General features: G+C 42.2%; 1 protein-coding gene across 1 annotated transcript in view; it reads left to right on the top strand.

Annotated features, from left to right (window-relative positions):
• Positions 1 to 19,111, top strand: part of PAK7 (p21 protein (Cdc42/Rac)-activated kinase 7) — a 174,464-nt gene that overhangs the window by 71,084 nt on the left and 84,269 nt on the right. The window contains exon 3 of the mRNA XM_006758084.2: positions 8,171 to 8,385. Within this exon, the coding sequence (XP_006758147.1) occupies positions 8,182 to 8,385 (204 nt within the window). The 5' untranslated portion in view covers positions 8,171 to 8,181. The remainder of the gene's footprint in view (positions 1 to 8,170; positions 8,386 to 19,111) is intronic.

Below are 19,111 nucleotides of genomic sequence, written 5' to 3'. Positions count from 1 at the left end.
CTCTCTTCTCTCTCTCTCTCTCTCTCTCTCTCTCTCTCTCTCTCTCTCTCTCTCTCCTCTCCCTCTCCCCTCCCTCCTTCCCTTCCTCTTTCTCTCTAAAACCAATAAATGAAATTTTTTAAAAAAAAGAAGCAATGAAGCAAGAAGTCAAGTTTGAAGGCTGAGTTCAAATCCAAAGGATAGAAATCAGAAGCCAGAGACAAATACACAATAGGAGAAAAGGGCTCTAGCTGTTGAGAAAACAGGTGCAGCTGGATCACAAGTGTGTGCCATACAAACGGGGACCGGGTACAAGAGTGACCTTTACTGGCCCATCATGCTTTGAAGCAGGTTTTCTGGAGTGGGAAGCACCTGGTTCGATCCAGTGACTAACCCATGGATGATGTTCAGGGGCCATAAAGGGAAACCAGATCATTTACATCTTTTTGGATATAATGACATTATTTTTCCTAGAAAACAACTTTATTTTTAAGTTATATTATGAACCGATCTGAGGTGTTTAATGTTTCCCTCTGAATCCCAAATGTGTGATGTATCCTGTATAATAAAGAGGTAATATGCAAATTGACTGTCATGCCCTTGCACAAAATAGCCACCCTCATGTGGTCATAAGATGACTGCCACAAGATGGCCGGCAGGGGAGGGCAGTTGTAGGCAATCTGGCTATCAGGGAAGGGCAGTTGGGGGGGGACCAGGCTTGCAGGGGAGGGCGGTTAGGGGGGACCAGGCCAGCAGGGGAGGGCAGTTGGGGGCAATTGGGCCAGCAAGGGAGCAGTTAGGTGTCGATCAGGTTGGCAGGGGAGTGGTTGGGGGGTGATCAGGCTGGCAGGCAGAAGCAGTTAGGGGCAATCAGGCAGGTAGGCAGGCGAGAGGTTGAGAGTCAGCAGTCCCAGATTATAAGAGGGATGTTCTGCTGGTTTAGGGATCAGGCCTAAACTGGCAGTTGGAATCTCCTGAGGGGTCCCAGATTGGAGAGGGTGCAGGCTGGGCTGAGGGACATCCCCCCGTCTCCAACCCCTCAGTGCACGAATTTTGTGCACCAAGCCTCTAGTATTATATATTACCTAAAAGCAACATAACTAAAAGCCTGGTGAATTTTTTGTTCCTGATTCTGAGACTATGATAGATGTGTATCCAAGCAATGACCTCTCAACAAGGAGGCAGTGTGGTTGGTGCCATCCCCACTGCAGTACAGTTCCTCAGAGTCATCTTTCTTCTACCAATGACAGGCTGATCATTAAACCTAAATTATCTGAACACAAGAAGGTATTTCAGAAGTACTTAAATATCCGTTATTACATTTACCACGTCCTTCGAAATAGATCTGAGGGTAAGAAAAGAAAAATCTCCTCATGAGGGGAGTTAGTGAGAAAAGAATCACTCCTGAGATGTACATTAAAGGCACCATTTTTAATTCTGTGCTCATATTCTAAGAAGCCAGCTGTCCAGCTAGCTGAAAACTTTACTAGTCTAGTAATTGCATCTAGACTATAGAAGTAATTATAAGCCTTGCAAGTGTACCCCTAAGTTGTTGTCAGTGCCAAAGCTTAGACCAACATTGCTTTGAAGGTGAGAGGGAGTATGAACAAAAAGATTGTCTACTAGACTAGCTCCAGCTCTGTTCATCTGGTCTCTGCCCCATCCCAACATGGCCCCTCTCTACCAAATATTTCCTCCCATGCACTCAAAGCTCCTGAAGTATATAAACCTAAAAAACATCTAAACCTGTAGATAATGTTTATGAGTTCGTTTGAGCCAAATTGATGGCATACTTTGGGTAGCAAGATCTCAAATGCTCTGGAGAGTAACTGTATGCAGCTTCTCTTATGCATCTGAAATTAAAGAGGTGATATAAGGAAGATTACATGAAGGTGGGAGAAAGCAAGGCAGGATAGAACTACAGGTTAATTAAGACTATTGACTCTCTTGCCCTGGCTGGTTTGGCTCAGTGGATAGAGCGTCAGTCTGCAGACTGAAGGGTTCCGTATTTGATTGTAGTCAAGGGCATGTGCCTTGGTTGCAGGCTTCTCCCCAGTCCAGGCCCTGTTTGGAGGCAACCAATTGATGTGTTTCTCTCACATTGATTTTCTCTCTGCCTCTCCCTCTCTCTTCCACTCTCTCTAAAAATCAATAGAAAAATATCCTCGGGTGAGGATTAAAAAAAAAAGGTTATAAACTCTTTTGAGGTTGTCCATTTTGGGAGGGATGTGAAAACAGACATTTTCAAAGATGTGTTAACCTAGCGGCACAGAAACAATGTATACAATTTACTTGAGGCAAAGATAAGCCCTTAATAAAGAAGTTATGCCTGGGGCATGGCTGCCACATAATGGCCTTCCCAGTTGGGAATTTATTATTAGATCACCCCAGGAGGTTACTTTCCAGAGAAACCCTTTTATATCCATGATTATATCCTTATCCGTGTTAGTAATATTATAAACTATGCTCAACATAAAATTCACCATTTAACCATTTTTAAGTGTGCAGTTCAATGGCATTAAGTATACATACATTGTTGTGCAACCATCACCACCATCCATCTTCAGAACCTTTTCATTTTCCCAAAGTGAAACTCATTGAACAGTAAGTCCCCACTTCCCCCTCCTTCCAGCCTCTGGCAATACCATTCTCCTTTCTGTCTCTATGACTCAGCTGAGTTACAAAACTCCATGAATTTGACTACTTTAGATACTTCATATAAGTAGAATCATACAATAGTTGTCCCTTTGGGTCTGATTATTTTACTTAGCAAGTATCTTAAAAATTCATCCATGTTGTAGCATGTGTCCCAGATATTTTTTGATAATTTCGAGTACACTGGAAAGCTAATACCTTTGAATTTATATACTGTAGCCCAAACTCCATTCAAAATCCCTGATGAGCATGCCAACATTTGGAAAAGTACAGATATTTCTCATCAGTGTATCACTGTTCTTACTGACTATTCCAACACTATAAATTAATAAGGAATGCCAGAAGTTTTAAAAATATGTAGTTACCAGGCATTTATATAAGAAGGTAGCCTTTGAGCAAGAAAGTTGAAAATGGAATTCAGAGTCCTGAAATTGACTTCTTGAGGAGAAAAAAAAAATGCTAGTGGCTATTTTCCGGGCCAGTAAGCATGTTGCAGTCAGGAGGAGTTTTAATATCTACCTGAAAACCACTTCATTTTCTGTGTAAACATGAAGAACGTTCTTATCAGTTCTCCCCCCACATGCTTGTGATGGTGAATATTATGTGTCAACTTGACTGGCTAAGGGATGCCCAGATAGCTGCTAAACATTAGTACTGTGTGTGTCTGTGAGGATGTTTCTAGAAGAGACTGGCATTTGATTTGGTGAACTGAATAAAGCAGATGACACTCCCCGTCGTGGGTGGGCATCCTCCGATTCCTTGGGGGGCCCAAATAGAACAAAAAGAGAAAGGAAAGATGAATTTGCTCTCTCCCTGCTTGAACTGAGACATCCGTCCTCTGCCCTTGGACTTTGATGTTCCTGGTTCTCATGTTTTCAGACTCAGAACCGAACTGACACCATTACCCTGATTCTCAGACCTAAGGTCTCAGCTGAATTAACTACTATCTTTTCTGGTTCTCCAGATGGTAGATGGCAGATCATGGGACATCTTGGCCAACATAACCGCATTAGCCAATTCCTATACTAAGTCCTGTTGGCTGTGTTTCTTGGGAGAAACCTGACTTTACAATGCTTATCCCATAAGCTGAGGACCTGTGGCTAGGAGACATTCTAGAGAGCCGAGAAATAGGGGACATTTGTTTATGTTTTACCTGTCATATGCAGTTTCTTTCCATGCCTCCATCTGCTCATCCCATTACAAATCCCTTTCTGTGGATTTAGCTCCCACAGAATTAGGTAAGTTTGAAAACACTCAAAACCTATAGCAAGTAATATAGAATAGAACAAGGGTGAAAAGGGTACAGGATTAGATATCTACCCATGATTCTAATGAACCTTAATGAACATTCAGACTCTCAACTGCCACTTCTCACCAAAATGGGCTAGTGCCATTTGGAAGCTGCAATCGTCATCTGAACATCAATCTATTGGATGGATTTTTAGTTTTATTTGAATATATTAGTATTCTGATATATGTTAATTTTAACAAGTGCTTTGCTTTCAATTGATTTGAAAATATTTTAGGATATAAAATACCACAGATGGTTTACAAAACAAGTGTAAGAAATCTTGTGGTTCCCTGACCTGCCCCGTGATAACTCCAAATTCTGCTTTCCAGAAGCCACCATATGTTTTTTCAGTTTGGGCCCTTTTTTTCCCCATTTTTTTTACATATGGGCCCAAGTATATGTACACAGCTATATAAAATTTAGGACTCTCCACCCTTTTATTTTCTGCTGCAATAGATAGAATTTAGCTTTATTATGTTATCTGTCCACTTTCTCTATTTTTTCAATATAATTCTTTTGGCTATTTTTGGTTATAGCAGTAAATGGTCCTTATGTTTTGTGATTTTTGTCACTGCTTACTGATGAGCCAAGAATTATATTATGATTATGTTGTCTTTCTATTCCAGTTTTTGGTTTTCTCAAAGTTTGTCTTTCTCTTTTTGTTGTAATGGGCTTCTTTAGAATAATCTTTTTCTTTTTTTTTAAGAGCTTACATCTTGCAAGGTGACATTTGTTTTGTTGTTCATCTTCAAATTTCCTGCTGCTTTGTGATATCACACAGGCTCTAGAAGCCCCCTACCCATCCACCCAACCAGCCTACCTGTGCATTCCAGGCTGGTTCCAAGTACACGATTATTGATTTTGCCTAAAATTCACTGAAAGTGAATGTAATCTCATACTGATGATGAAATCTAACAGTCATACCAGCCCTTAAGAATCAAGTCTGGAGTTAGGTGAAATTCATTGGGGGTAGTCTAGGGAGGTGGGATAAAGAAAAGCAGGGAAATCTCTGAGATTGGATAAGGAGTAAAGCTGATAGGCACATAACTCTTCCACATTGGTGGGTACAGGATAGTTAACAACTAGCATTTACAGCACATAGAGATGGTTTGCAGAGAACAAGATAACAATGAGGGATTCTGTGCTCTGGTGGGAGATTCTGCCCCAGGAGGCTGACTTTCCAAAGGTATGTTATTTTAGATGCAATATGACAATAGACAGGCTCAGTTAAGTAGAGATCAACCTTTGTCAAGGAAGGCACTGGCCTAGGCCATGACTGCCCACCTTGACTCGCTTTTAGGAAGTTTTCATTTCAGACCATGTGGTTAGTTTAGGTCTCTGAGTGTGTGAGGCTGCCATGCAGGCCTGCCTGAGCTTGTCGGGGTTAGTATGTGGCCCCTTTTCCATCCACACTATCAAATGGTTCTGGAGGGTCTGCTGGAACTCAGGAGCGGGATGAGGTATTCCATGCCCTGGGTTTGCATGGATGCTAAACTGCAAGGGTCTTCTGTTCTGTGTTACAGGTTCTCCTCTAGCCTTCCCTGCTCAGTGACAGAGGTCCACTGAGTCTCAGAAAAACGGTCAGCATGTCCAGAGAGACACGAGAGGAGCCAAGAAGCCTCCAGAATCTCACAGTTCCCTTGTTAGAGCCAACCTGTATTTCTAGGGGAGCAGGGTTTTCTAGGAAGGACAGGGATGTGTCCAGAAGAGAAGGCAGATGCAGGGCAGCAACATGTCACCCAGTGATGAAGAGCAGGTATTTGGAGGTTCTGAGTGTCTGGCTTTGCCAGTGTCTAACCCGGGCTCTGAGCTTCTGTAAAATGGAGATATGATAGTAACACCTCTTGTGCAGAAAAGAGTTGACACAGCCGGCCCGGAACTGCTAGCTAAGAAACACCTATTTGCTTGGTGGGCCCTTGGCTGGCATCGGGGAACTTGGGGTTAGGAGGAGAGGGCTCCCATCATTCCCTGATAAGAATGGCTCACTGAGGCTGAACAGTTTCTGCAGAGAGTACAGTTTATGCTGAACCCCTGCTTTCCTTCTGGAGTCTGAAGTTTTGGCACAGACCAGGCAGACGGTGCCTATGTGACACGTCCCCAGTTAAGTCCTCAGCACCTAGCCCAGTGATGGCGAACCTATGACACGCGTGTCAGAGGTGACACGCAAACTCATTTTTTGGGTTGATTTTCCTTTGTTAAATGGCATTTAAATATATAAAATAAATATCAAAAATATAATTCTGTGTTGTACTACGGTTGCAAATATCAAAAAATTTCTATATGTGACATGGCACCAGAGTTAAGTTAGGGTTTTTCAAAATGCTGACACGCCGAGCTCAAAAGATTCGCCATCACGGACCTAGCCTCTATGAGCTTCCCTGGCAGACCTCATTCCACACGTGCTGTCACCGTTCAGGGCTGGAGGCATTAGTCCCGTCCCGTGTGAGTCCACGGGAGAGGACCCTTGCGAGCTGTGCCTGCCTCCCTCCAGACTTGTCCCACACACCCTTTCCCATCACCGGTTTTGCTCTGTGTCCTTTCACTGTAATAAATCACAGCCATGAACATGACCATACACTGGGTCCTGTGAGTTCTCTGAGCAAATGAAACCTGGGTGGTGTTGGGGACCCCAAATCAAGGGCTGTGGTGAATTTTCAGTGAGGTCATACACACTGGACATTTCGCACCGTGAAGTGAGGTCATTACACACTGGACATTTCGCACCGTGAAGTGAGGTCATACGCACTGGACATTTCGCACCGTGAAGTGAGGTCATACCCACTGGACATTTCGCACCACGCCAGGGACAGGCAGAGTCACATCAGAGAGAAGGAAGCATCCCCCAAGCAGGTCTTCACTGCCCTGCCATGTGTCCCTCTGCCCTGTGGAGCTAAAAAGCACCAGGACTTTGTCCACCTTTCCCCTGAGTGTGGGGTCCTCACTGCTCTCAGAGTAATGGCCATCCCTAGGGGCTGCCACTACAGTTTGGAGAGTCTCTCTCTGCATTTAGTGTGAATTTCACAGGATTGTTGCTGTAGGAGTTGGAACTGTTGTATATTTTCCTTTTCACTTCTTCCTCTATAACTAACTCAAACTTATTGGACTGTTGAATGGTATTTGTTAGCATTTAGGATACAGGTGGATAGTATCACAGAATGCAACATAGGTAAATTAATTCAGCTGTGGGTTTCCTCACTACAAGTGTCTTATTGAAAAACAAGATCAGTATTAATTCATTAATATTTTCTTTTTTATACTCTCACTTGAATGGCATAGCAACCACTGGGAAATTCATAATCAAGAAGGGGATAGTAAGGCATTTCTGTTCTGGTTCTAAAAACACTTGGCTTAGCATTTTCAGTGCTTGCTCGGGTATGAATGCGTGCAAAAGAACTCTTCTAAAATGATTTTTCTAAATTGTTGTTTTAAAAAAGATGGCCATAAAGTTTACTTAAATGTCAAGTGGACTCAGCCAACACATGACCAAATTATATTTTCCAATGTATTTTTATTTTCACAGAGAGATGGTATACAGAGCCACTTACTCATTTGGTATAATTTTCTGGCCACTAAAAACATTGCAGGCCCTCAACCACTGTGACAGGAGTGTAATAGCCAAGACTCTTCTGAAGTAACAGGATTGTATAACAGCTAATATAGCTACCGATTAGACATTATTACTTGAGACTGTGAAGCAGCAAAAACAAAGAGAAAAATGGGAAAATAATCAGGTTTTTGCATTCCTCTGACAGTTAGCTTTTTTCCATGCAACAATTTACTCCAAAGTATAATGACCTCAAGCAAAGCCATTTATTTGTGCCCTGATTCTGTAGGTCGGTACTTTGAGTCCAGCTCGTCTGGGTCGTTCTTCTGCTGGTTTGCGTGGGCTACTAGTGGCCAGCTGCTGCCCCCCAGGCTGGTGGCTGCTGGCCTGACGGGTCCCTGGGCCACATGGTCTGTCATCTCCCACAGGATGACCTGTCTCTCATGCTGGCAATGGTTCCCAGAGCAGCAGGAGGGAAAGCCCCCACGTGCAAGCACGTTTCATCCTAGTGTCACTGTGGTTTCAGTTGTCCCATGGGCTACAGCAAGTTACATACCTTGAAAACCCAACTTTCATTATTTTGTAGCTGGTATATAGAGGAACTACTGAAAAGATGTAACTCTGGACAAATTAATCATTTCCCTGTGGTCTTCTGCTGGCAACAGATAAACAGCTGCCTCTTTTCTGTTTGCCTTCCTCAGGTCTTTGCATCATGTTTGGAAAGAAAAAGAAAAAGATTGAAATATCTGGTCCGTCCAACTTTGAACACAGGGTTCACACAGGGTTTGATCCACAGGAACAGAAATTCACCGGCCTGCCGCAGCAGTGGCATAGTCTGTTGGCAGACACGGCCAACAGGCCGAAGCCCATGGTGGACCCGTCATGCATCACACCCATCCAGCTGGCTCCCATGAAGGTATGACGAGGATTTGGCTTTAAGTTGACTTAAGAAGCAGGTTGTCACTTGATGAAGCGTCTCATCTTTAAAGGCAAAGTATAAGATGCCTACGCAGTGTATTTGTTTTCAAATATCCACAGATTAGCCATAATTATTTTTCAATGATTATAATGCTCACCACTTACTGTAAATTGCAGCACATGTAAAGGATCCTCAGCTTTTACATGTGAGATCTTTTTTTAAATCAGACACATAAAATACAGTCACAAAATCGGAAATGTTTATTGCACTTCAAGTGATGTTTGCTAATCTTTGTATTGAAGACTATTGCCCACCCCTTCTGGTAAATATTGGCAATAACTTTTGATTAAACATTATATTAGACAATCTTTTGTTGTTTTGCATTTGCCCTCCGAATGTTTGAATTCTTATATAAAATTTAGTATTAACGTATTTTAAAATAAATAATTTATACATATGCATATATACACACATGCCTAGATATACACATATAAAAGTTTTATATATGTAATCATATATATTTGCATATGTACGCATACATATATGTTCAAATTTGTTGCTATACTTTAAGAAATAGCTATTGTAAATAAAAGTGAATCATTTGAATTATGGAATAAGATATAATTACCCTAAAGAAATGGCTAGTAGATTTTTGGCAAGAAATTGTTATGAAAACAATTGTGTTAAAGCAGAACTCAGCTCCAATAAATTTCAGGTACATTAAGTTTCTACAGAGAAAATGCAGCCTTGCAGTTTTCTTCTGTACTTCAGAATAAGAATTCCATAGATCATCAAGTAATTGCCCCCAAAACTGCCTAGGGTCGTTAAACATTTCTGAATTTTTCATTATGCTATCCCAACAGATCAGATTCTATTCTATATCTCTTGCTCATTACATTGTAGACATCTGAGCAACATGAATACCTTATTCTGTGTTAACATGAATATTGACTAGATTGTAGATTGTAGATACTAGATACCAGATTGTAGATTGTATTGTCTAGATACTAGATTGTATTTAAATGATAGGCAAATCAATGGTGGATGCATTCTTTTAAAGGATGCAAAGTAGGATCATAGTTAATAAATTATGGGAAAAGCTTATTTATAAGGTGTCATCTGAGCTGACTAAATTAGAAGTGCAATTCCATTATTTGTGCATCATCTTGGTCATTCTGCTCTGGTATTGAATATGTGAGTATGTTCTACCTAAAGATCAATGAGGAGTCTTCTGATTCTGTATCTTGTAAATTTCATTTTCTGATAGGGTTTTGAAACTTTTTAAGCCAGATAAATGTAAAATATACAAAGATGGATATTTGAAAAGATAAATCTTTAGGAACAAAAAGGACCTTCCATTTTAAACAGGTATTGATTGAGAGTTAGTAGAAACTGACTAATTAACCAACTCTACTGGTTAATAATAGGAAATATCTTACTATTGGAGCATACCCCCCCCCCCAAGAGAAGGCTCATGCTTACTTAATGACCACATAATAGGGTGGGACACATATGAAAAGAAGTAGGAATTGGAGAGAATTTCCTTTTTTGTTTCATTAGTTTTCTCATATCCCAAGTTTTTATAAAAACTAGAAAATGGAGTGTTCAATATACCCAGAAAAGTCCTCTGCTCTTGGTCATCATGATAAAGGAAAAATGCCCAAATAACTACCTTGAGTACAGTTATCATTTGATGGGGAACATTCTACAAGGATAGAACATTCTAGAGTCTTAGGGTAACATTCTAGCTGAAGGCCCAGGATAAGTACTCTCTTTTAGAGAGCATGTTTATTATTGGGTGAGGACAGGGTATCATTTATTTCACCATGGTTTTTCACTTGTCCAGGCCATAACAGGTCCTGGCAAGCAGTGAAGGAGGAAGCTCAGTGGTAATCCACCGTGCTCAGTGGACGTAGTACTTAAAAGGACCATTTAGCTCATTTTTTCCATCTTCTGGATGAGCTGGCTTATTATCCTCTATGACAGAATTTAAAAGCCCCACTGAGAGTTGGAGCAATGTTTGCTAAGTGCTGAGTTCCTTAGCCCCACGATGCTCTTACTCACTTTATCGCTTTCTACCCCCTAATGCCAAATGTGTGAGCATCCAGTCCGTATGACATGAAAATATTTGTTATAGATGCTTAAATGCCACTTGGGGGATGACTGGAAAATACGTCTGAGTATAGATTCAGTCCTGTATTTCTGCAAATGAGACTTCAGGCACAGTTTTTACCTGTGAAAAAAAAATAAAATAAAACCAGACAAGAAATGACAAACAATGGTCAACTAGGTTGAAATTCCCCCAGAAAGAGTAGAGTTAGTTACTCAAATGCTTTTAACTGTACCATATACTCTCACCAAACTTCTTCAGACTGGTCCTCTGTCTCTCTCCAAATCCCATGAGTGCAGTTAGCACTGTTGGCAGCTCTTGGACACATCGGTGGTTCCAGAGAATCCTATTGACTCGACCAGCCTCTTAGAAAAGGGAAAGTAAAATGTTTAAGGGGCCAAACTATACCATGTAGATTGGATGATCCCACTGTTTGGAAGTGTCTTCTCTGGAGAAATTGTCCAAGTCACTGAGAATTACATTTTATAAACCATGCAGAATATATCTCAGAAGCTAGAACAATCATTGAAATAAGACGCTATGAATTAATCAACAGAAAGGAGTATACACACAGAATTGTGCAGATTTAAAGCCATTTTGGCACAGTTATTTAAGTTAGGTAGAACCAACAATTCTAATTTGGTCCAGCTGTCCTTATTTAAAAAGGAACAAGGAGCTCTAGATGGTTTGGCTCAGTGGATAGAGCATCGGCCTGTGGACTGAAGGGTCCCAGGTTAAATTCCAGTCAAGGGCATATACCTTGCTTGTGGGCACATCCCCAGTAGGGCGTGTACAGGAGGCAGCTGGTCGTTGTTTATCTCTCATCGATGTTTCCAACTCCCTATCTCTCTCCCTACCTCTCTGTAAAAAAATCAATAAAATAAATTTTTAAAAAATAAAATAAAATGAAAGGAACAAGGAAAAATGAGACAAGAGATCATGACATAAAAGCAGTCCATGGAAGAAGGGTACAATGCCTTATGTCTTGGCCAAATGCCAGTTTTCCAGTATTTGTGAGCTTCAGACAGGCTGGTTCTGAATGGAAATCTGTGATTGTAACCAACTTTCTCTTCTATATTGACTTGGGTTTTCAGCTGTTCCTATTCAGAATTTTCTTTAAATTGCATGTCATATGACTTTATTTTGTAGTTGTGGAGGACTCAGGGCCTTCTGCAGTCTTTCATTATGCGCATGATCCACAGTTTTCTCAAGTGAAGTAGGCAGCACATTTAAACAGGAAGTGTCGATGAAAGTGTGCACTAAGAAGCAAATGAGTAAATGCCCAAATGTGTGCTGCTCACCTGTCTCCAGGGTGGCCTGGCTGCTCCTTGGGCTGATGGTATGTGAAGTTAAACAGCAAACCTTCAGATCACAAGCTTCTCTCCCGACTTCTGTTGGTTTCTCCCTGAGTGGCCTGTCCTGACCTCCTATCAGCTGAACTTGTCAAATGAGGATGGTGGTGCTTTGATAACTGAAAAATTCTATATAAGGGGAGATGATACTGTTAGGAGTGCCTTATTTGCCCCAGCGCTTCTCCACTGGCAGTGGTGACCTAACTGAAAATAACCCTTCTAAATCAAAAGAAAGAGCATGCGGCTCTCTCTGTGACTCCCACACATGCGTGGAACTTGAAAGATTTAATTTTACTCTCATTTAGCATCTTATAGAAATTGGGGCACTAAGATGGCCACTGTAGGCTTCTTTGTGGCACTGTCAAATCCTAGAATTTTTATCATTTTTGTCTTGTATTAGTAAATATAAGCATTATATTGTTGCCTCTGTATAAACTAGTGAGAAGGCAATTCATCAATACTTTGATTACTTTCAAGCAGCACATCACTGTCCAAGTGTTTGAATGCTCCTGCTATTACCAATAACATTAAAAATTCCATGAAAAAAAAAAAAAACTGCCTGAGATGGCATGAATCTAAGCATTTGCTATCATCACATAATCCACTTCCTTTTGAGAATCTTTGTATTAGCTTTTCATTGCTGCATAACAAATTACCACAAACCTCATGGCTTAAAGGAATACACATTTATTATCTCACAGTTTCCCTGAGTCTGGAGTGGAGGCAGGCTTAACTGGGTCCCTCTGCTCAAGGGCTCCCAGACTGCCATCAGCTGGGCTGCACTGCCCTCTGGAGGCGTGACTGGGGAAGCATCCACTTCCCAGCTCCTCTAGGCTGTGGGCGGAATTCACTTCCTCTCTGTGGAACTCAGAGTAGCTTGCTTCTTCAAGGCCACGGGAGAGCAAGAGCCACTCTGCTTGGAGTCTTACGTATTCACCATAACAGAATCACAAAATGATATCCCAGTACTGATGCTGTATCATGTAGAACATAGCCGTGGGAGTGACAGCCCATCACCTCTGCCATGTCCTATTGGTTAGAAGCAAGCACAGGTCCTGCCCTAGCTAAGAGAAAGGGGATTATTCGAAGCTGGGAGCACAAGCAGGGGGTGTCACCCTAGGGCTTGTCCATCCTGCTCCCCATTGTCTCTTCCACATGCAAGATACATTCATCCCAACCGCAGGTTCCCTGAGTGTCATCCCATGAGGGCAAAGATGGGGAACATCTGGCCTGCAGGCTGTATAAAGCCCACAAAATCATTTGGTCTGGCCCTGACAAAGCAACTGCAGGTGAAACTTGAAATTCAATAAATCTAGGAGCTTTTTTCATAGCAACATATATTTATATTAAGAGAATGATGTTATAAATATCTAAACAGTCCTTGGCAGAAAAAAAAAAAAGGGTCCCCCCCTTGCATTAGGGCAGTGGTTCTCAACCTTGGCTGCACATTAGAATCACCTGGGAATCTTTTTATTTTCTTTCCGGTTTTTTCTTTTCATTATTTACCAGATAAAAAAGAAAAAATTGTGATTGTATCTCTTCCCTCCCAACATTTCAGTTGACCCAGGTCCAGTGGGTTTTCACCTGGGAATCTTTTTAAAATCCTGATTTCTCGGCCTCATCCTCCAGAAATTATGTTTCTTTGGTACTAATGCTGTGGTCCCACCCCATAACAAAGAAACGGAATTTCCAGAGGATGAGGCCCAGAAATCAGTATTTTAAAAAGATTCCCAGGTGAAAACCCACTGGACCTGGGTCAACTGAAATGTTGGGAGGGAAGAGATACAATCACTATTTTTTCTTTTTTATCTGGTAAATAATTAAAAGAAAAAACCGGAAAGAAAATAAAAAGATTCCCAGGTGATTCTAAAGTGCAGCCAAGGTTGAGAACCACTGCGTTAGGGCATCATCGTAAAGTAAAATTGGGGTCAGGTGTGGATAGAGGGCTTGAGTGTGATCTACCAATCACAGCTGCTGGGGCACAGTTACTCTCCAGCTGTGGACCTGTGTGAAACTACAGTGCTGAGCATCTGCCTCCAGCCCTCCCAACATGAGATGGTGGGGCAGACATAGGGTAATAGTTGCAGACACTCCAGTCAAAACATGGGAAATGAAAGGTAAAAAGGAGTCACTGGTCCAGAGCCCTTGTGAAACCCAGGCTGGCGAATGTTGCGAGTCCCTCAATTAGGAGTGAAGGCTCAGGAATAACCTCTGTGCGTCATGCTCCACCCTCTGGATTCTTGGTTCTGCTCTTCTTTTTCATGAAAGGAAGCCTGTGTTCGCAGCAGAGTGGTGTTACCGGCCTCTTTCCATTGCAGGGAGAACTTGAAGGGTCTGACAGCCTCCTTATGTTTTGTGATATCTCTGTCCCTTGCAGTCCAAGCTAGCAAAGTTTCTATTTAAACAACTTCTCAGTGACTTTGTAAACCTTGTGTGGACTTCACTGTGGTTCACTCCATTAGGCAAGAGCAATAGCCACTGATGTGTTTAAGATAAAGCCTCTGTCCTTGGCCTCCTGCTGAGATGCCCCTCAGCTGCCTAGAGCAGGGGTCCTCAAACTTTTTAAACAGGGGGCCAGTTCACTGTCCCTCAGACTGTTGGAGGGCCGGACTATAGTTTAAAAAAAAAAACTATGAACAAATTCCTATGCACACTGCAGATATCTTATTTTGAAGTACAAAACTAAACAAAACGGGAACAAATACAATATTTGTATTTGCATGTGGCCCACAGGCCATAATTTGAGGACCCCTGCTCTAATGGCTGCTTAGGCTTTATATACTAGTATATAGTATATAATGGGGTCCAAATGTGTAAAGATAAAGACTAGGCTATTTTCTTCCTTGCATTTAAAACCTTTTGGTGAGTGCGTGCCAAAACCAGCAAAATCTCTGACTCAAAATTCTTCTGCGTGCCAACCCTAATTTTTTGAGAACATGTTACACCTACTTGGTATCTCTTAAGGTGTACCTTGTGAAGAACCTTGAAGAAATAATAACATTTATTCGAGCGACAAAAACACAGTATATGATGATGAAAAATACATTTATTTTTTAATGTATACATGTACACTGATAGTCCAACAGAAAACTTTATGACTCCATTTGATATTATCAGTGGGACTTTTGCTGCTGCATCACTGATGACAGAGATTTTACATCAGGTTTATATTTTGTGCCCTTCAGAGATATGCACGAGCTACTACTTTCATCCATCAGGCTACTCCTATTACTAGACTTTACAAAAATCAAAATTCATCACTGAGAACAAAGATTCACAATTGTAAATGGAAGATTATAAGAGAGGGTTTCTCGTGCCAGCAAAAGTTACTAGCGTGCTATGTTTGGCACGTGTGCCAGGGGTTACCCACCCCTGCCCTAGAGGTTCTCTGGTTGCACTGAGATCTGTGAGGTACACCCTTCGTTCCTTACAAAGGCCTCTGTGTGATGGCCTCATCTGAACTTTGGTCTTTCTGAGTTTTAGCAGCTGTACCTTCACACCCGCGGAACACCCTTTCCTGAGAGGCAGCTCTTCATTTTTGCATCTTTGCCATCTGGAGAAGCTCAGAATTTTTTGAGACATGAGATTCTGGTTTCTTTTCTTTTTTTTTAAATTGTAAGTTCTTCTTTCAATTAATCTCTCTCCTTGTGCAATTACTGTAAGCAGTAAGAACCAGGCAGCACCTGCCACGCTTTTCTTGGAAATCTCCTTAGATATGTGGACATGTTTATCACTTCCAGCTTCTGCTTTCCACATAACTCTAGGAGACAATTCTGCCAAACTTTCCGCCTCCACAGAGCAAGGACCCCCTTCCTCCAATTTCCAATAACACATTCCTCATTTGCTTCCTCACCATCGGCATCCTCGAAGTCCAGGTTTCTACTAAGAATCTGCTCATGGCAATTATGACTTTCTCTGCCATGTTCCTCCAAATTCCTTCAGCCTCTGCTCACTTCCTGGTTACAAACACTCCTGTGTTATGAACAGCATGTGTCCTTCCAAATTCATATGTTGAAGCCCCAACCCCCATGTGACTTGGAGACGGGCCTTTAAGAGGCAATTAAATTTAAACAAGGTCATAAAGCTGGAGCCCTAACCCTATAGGACTGATGTCCTTACAAGAAGAGGAAGAGACACCAGGGGCAGGCACAGAGAAAAGACCATGTGAGGACATGGCAAGAAGACGGTCATCTGTAAGGCAAGGAAGACAGGTCTTAGAAGAAACAACCTCACTGACATCTTAATCTTGGACTTCCACCTTCCAGACTATAAGAAATAAATCTCTGTTGTTAAGCCACCCAGTGCAGTAGCCATAGCCAGCTACTACACATGTGTTTAGGTATTTGTTACAGCAGCACCCCACTTCCAGGTACCAAAATGTTTAACAAGTTACCATAAATTCAACAAATTATAACAACACACATTACAGTTTTCAGAGGTCAGGAGTCAAGCACAGTTTAGCTGCATTCTCTGCTCAGGCTCTCACAAGGCTGAGAACAAGCTGTCAGCTGGGCTGCCTCCCATCTGAGGGCTCAACTTGGGAAGAGTTGGCTTCGAAGCTCATTTAGGTTTTTGGCAGAATTAACTTCCATGTGGCTTTGAGGGAATCAAGTACTGAGACCAGGAAGGAAGGGAGGTCAAGAAAGGGTGTGTTAATGAACAGTAACTGCTGTGGGCAGCTGGTGCCCAGTTCTGGTGTGGATGCCCTGAGGGACTTTGTAGAACTCACCTCAGACTTGTCCCAGCAGGGAAGCCAGGGCATCTGTCACTTCCCATCCCTCACTGACTGTAGGTTGCTCCCAGGAATTAATTTCTTGGTAAAATCTACCTGCCCCACCTTTGACCAAGCATTCCCCAGCAGCTAGAAAATACTTTTAGGTAGAGAGAATCAGGAAACCTTCAGCAGGGACAGGCACTAGCTTCAGGTGACCTCCAGGGTGGGCTGAAGGGATACAGATACAGCATCAATAGAAACTCCTATCAGTGTAGCAGCAGCTTTTGTTTTGTCATCAAATATTGATTGTGAACTTACTACATTCCAGGCAATGAAGCTATAGAGAAAAACAATGTTTGGCCCCATCTCTACGGAGCACACAAGCTAGTGTGGGAGGGGGATTTGTATAGACAAACAAAATATAATAAACTAGAGACCTGGTGCATGAAATTCGTGTACTGGGGGGGAGGGTTGTCCCTCCGCCCAGTCTACACCCTATCGCAGTCTGGGAACCCTCGGGGGATGTCCTACTGATGGCTTAGCCCCGCCCCCCATGGGGAGTGAGCCTAAGCCATCAGTCAGACATCCTTAGCACTGCCATGGAGGAGGAAGAAGCTCCCGCCACCACCACTGTGCTCGCCAGCCGTGAGCCTGGCTTTTGGCTGAGCAGTGCTTCTCCTGTGGAAGCGCACTGACCACCAAGGGGAAGCTCCTGCATTAAGCATCTTCCCCCTTGCGGTCAGTGTGTGCCATAGCAACCAGTCATTCCACTGTTTGGTCTATTTGCTTATTAGCCTTTTATTATATAGGATGTTACAATAGAATAGAGAACATAATTGAATATATAAGCACTTTGTTGTGAAAGCTTTAAGACCGGAATGGCTACACTTCTTAGAAAATTTAGAGTAGGTATAACTTTGGATTTTAAAAGAATGCAGTCTTATTTTCATACCTGATGTAAGGATACCCTGAGATCAGGAAATAATTGTACCCAGAGACAGTGACAGTATCTTGCTTAAAAACTCTCTGGACCCACAGTCTCCAAGATCAATCTCAAATTGTGGTTCTTCTGCCTGTTCCAGATATTGGACCTTGTGCAAGTTACTCAACCTCTGCCTGCTTACTTCCTAGACTGTTTAAAGTGGATATAATAGTACTACTCATAGGGCTGGTGTGAAGACTAAATAGTCTAATACATGTACAATATTCGTGGGCAATACAGTTTTTAAAAATGAAACAAACCTGATGATCGCAAATACAAAGTATAATAAAAATGGCCTTTTTTAGGAAGAGAACAATGTTTTGGGTTTGCCTTCTCTCACAATATAGCAAAGACTGTATGTGGATGTCTCAATCTATATATATAAAAGCCTAAATGACCAGCTGACTGGCCAATCGGCTGACTGGCCTGTAGCTATCATGAGCACTGGCCACCAGGGGGCAGACACTCTACACAGGAGCGGAAACCACAGGCATGGAAACATGGAACAGACTGATGAATCTCAGAGGGAAGGAGGATCGGGCCAAAACCAGCTCTCTGACATCCCTAGAGGGTGCAGGCCAGGCCAAGGGACCCCTAGTTGTAGAATTACTCTCAGAGTTATATAAAATGTGAGTTCTCAAATTTGGGTCTCTGAGAGCAGCAGAGACCAGCAAACACCATAGATCTCATGCACTCAGGGGTGCTTTCATGTGTAAGTTTCCTCAGGGCAGGTTTCCAATGATCTCCTTCACCTCAGACCTGCAGGATGCTGCAGGCCATTCCTTCCACCATGAAGCAGGAGCCAGAGGAATGGCCCTTCCGGCAGCAGCGCCTGTGACATTGGCAGCCCACCCCTCCCCGCCTCCTCATCTTTGCTAGATCTGCCAGCTGTTAGGCTGAGAAGCCCCATCTGCTGGAAACCCCAAGCCAAGTTTCCTTCCTGAAGGCTGCAGGGGTGGGAAGTGGGTGTTTAAAAAAAAACAACACGAAGGAGAGAAGCACATAGAAACAGGTTTCTTCAAAACCCTAATGTGAGGCAGGGAACTGGAGAAGGAGCAAAGTACAATAACACTTTCTCCCAAAATGAAACTCTCTGGTATGTTCAATAAATATTTTTATTCATAGAGGCAAATGTGCTCCTTTGGGAAATTATTTGTAATAATCTTTAAATTTTAAAGTATCTTTTAAAAATCTTTACCCAAGGACATGTTTTTCATAACCTTTAATTATTTTCAGTGTATAAGAGTAATCCTTAAAATATAGGGAACTATATTTTAAAAGGAAGATCTACCGAATCTCCACTGTCCTCTGTTGATTTTTTTAAAATATGTTTTTATTGATTTGAGATAGAGAGGAAGGGAGAGAGATAGAGAGATAGAAACATCGATGAGAGAGAACCATCTATCTGCTGCCTCCTGCACGCCCCTTCCTGGGGATCAAGCCCACAACCCAAGCATGTGCCCTGACCAGGAATGAACCAGTGAGCTCTTGGTTCATGGGTCGATGCTCAACCACTGAGCCAGCCTAGCCAGGCTCCACTGTTGAATTTTGATGTACTTTCTTCC

This window comes from Myotis davidii, unplaced genomic scaffold (assembly GCF_000327345.1).
Source record: "Myotis davidii unplaced genomic scaffold, ASM32734v1 scaffold32, whole genome shotgun sequence".
Classification (NCBI taxonomy): domain Eukaryota; kingdom Metazoa; phylum Chordata; class Mammalia; order Chiroptera; family Vespertilionidae; genus Myotis; species Myotis davidii.
The sequence above is the reverse complement of the archived record's forward strand: the minus strand, read 5'-3'. Positions and strand labels throughout refer to the sequence as shown.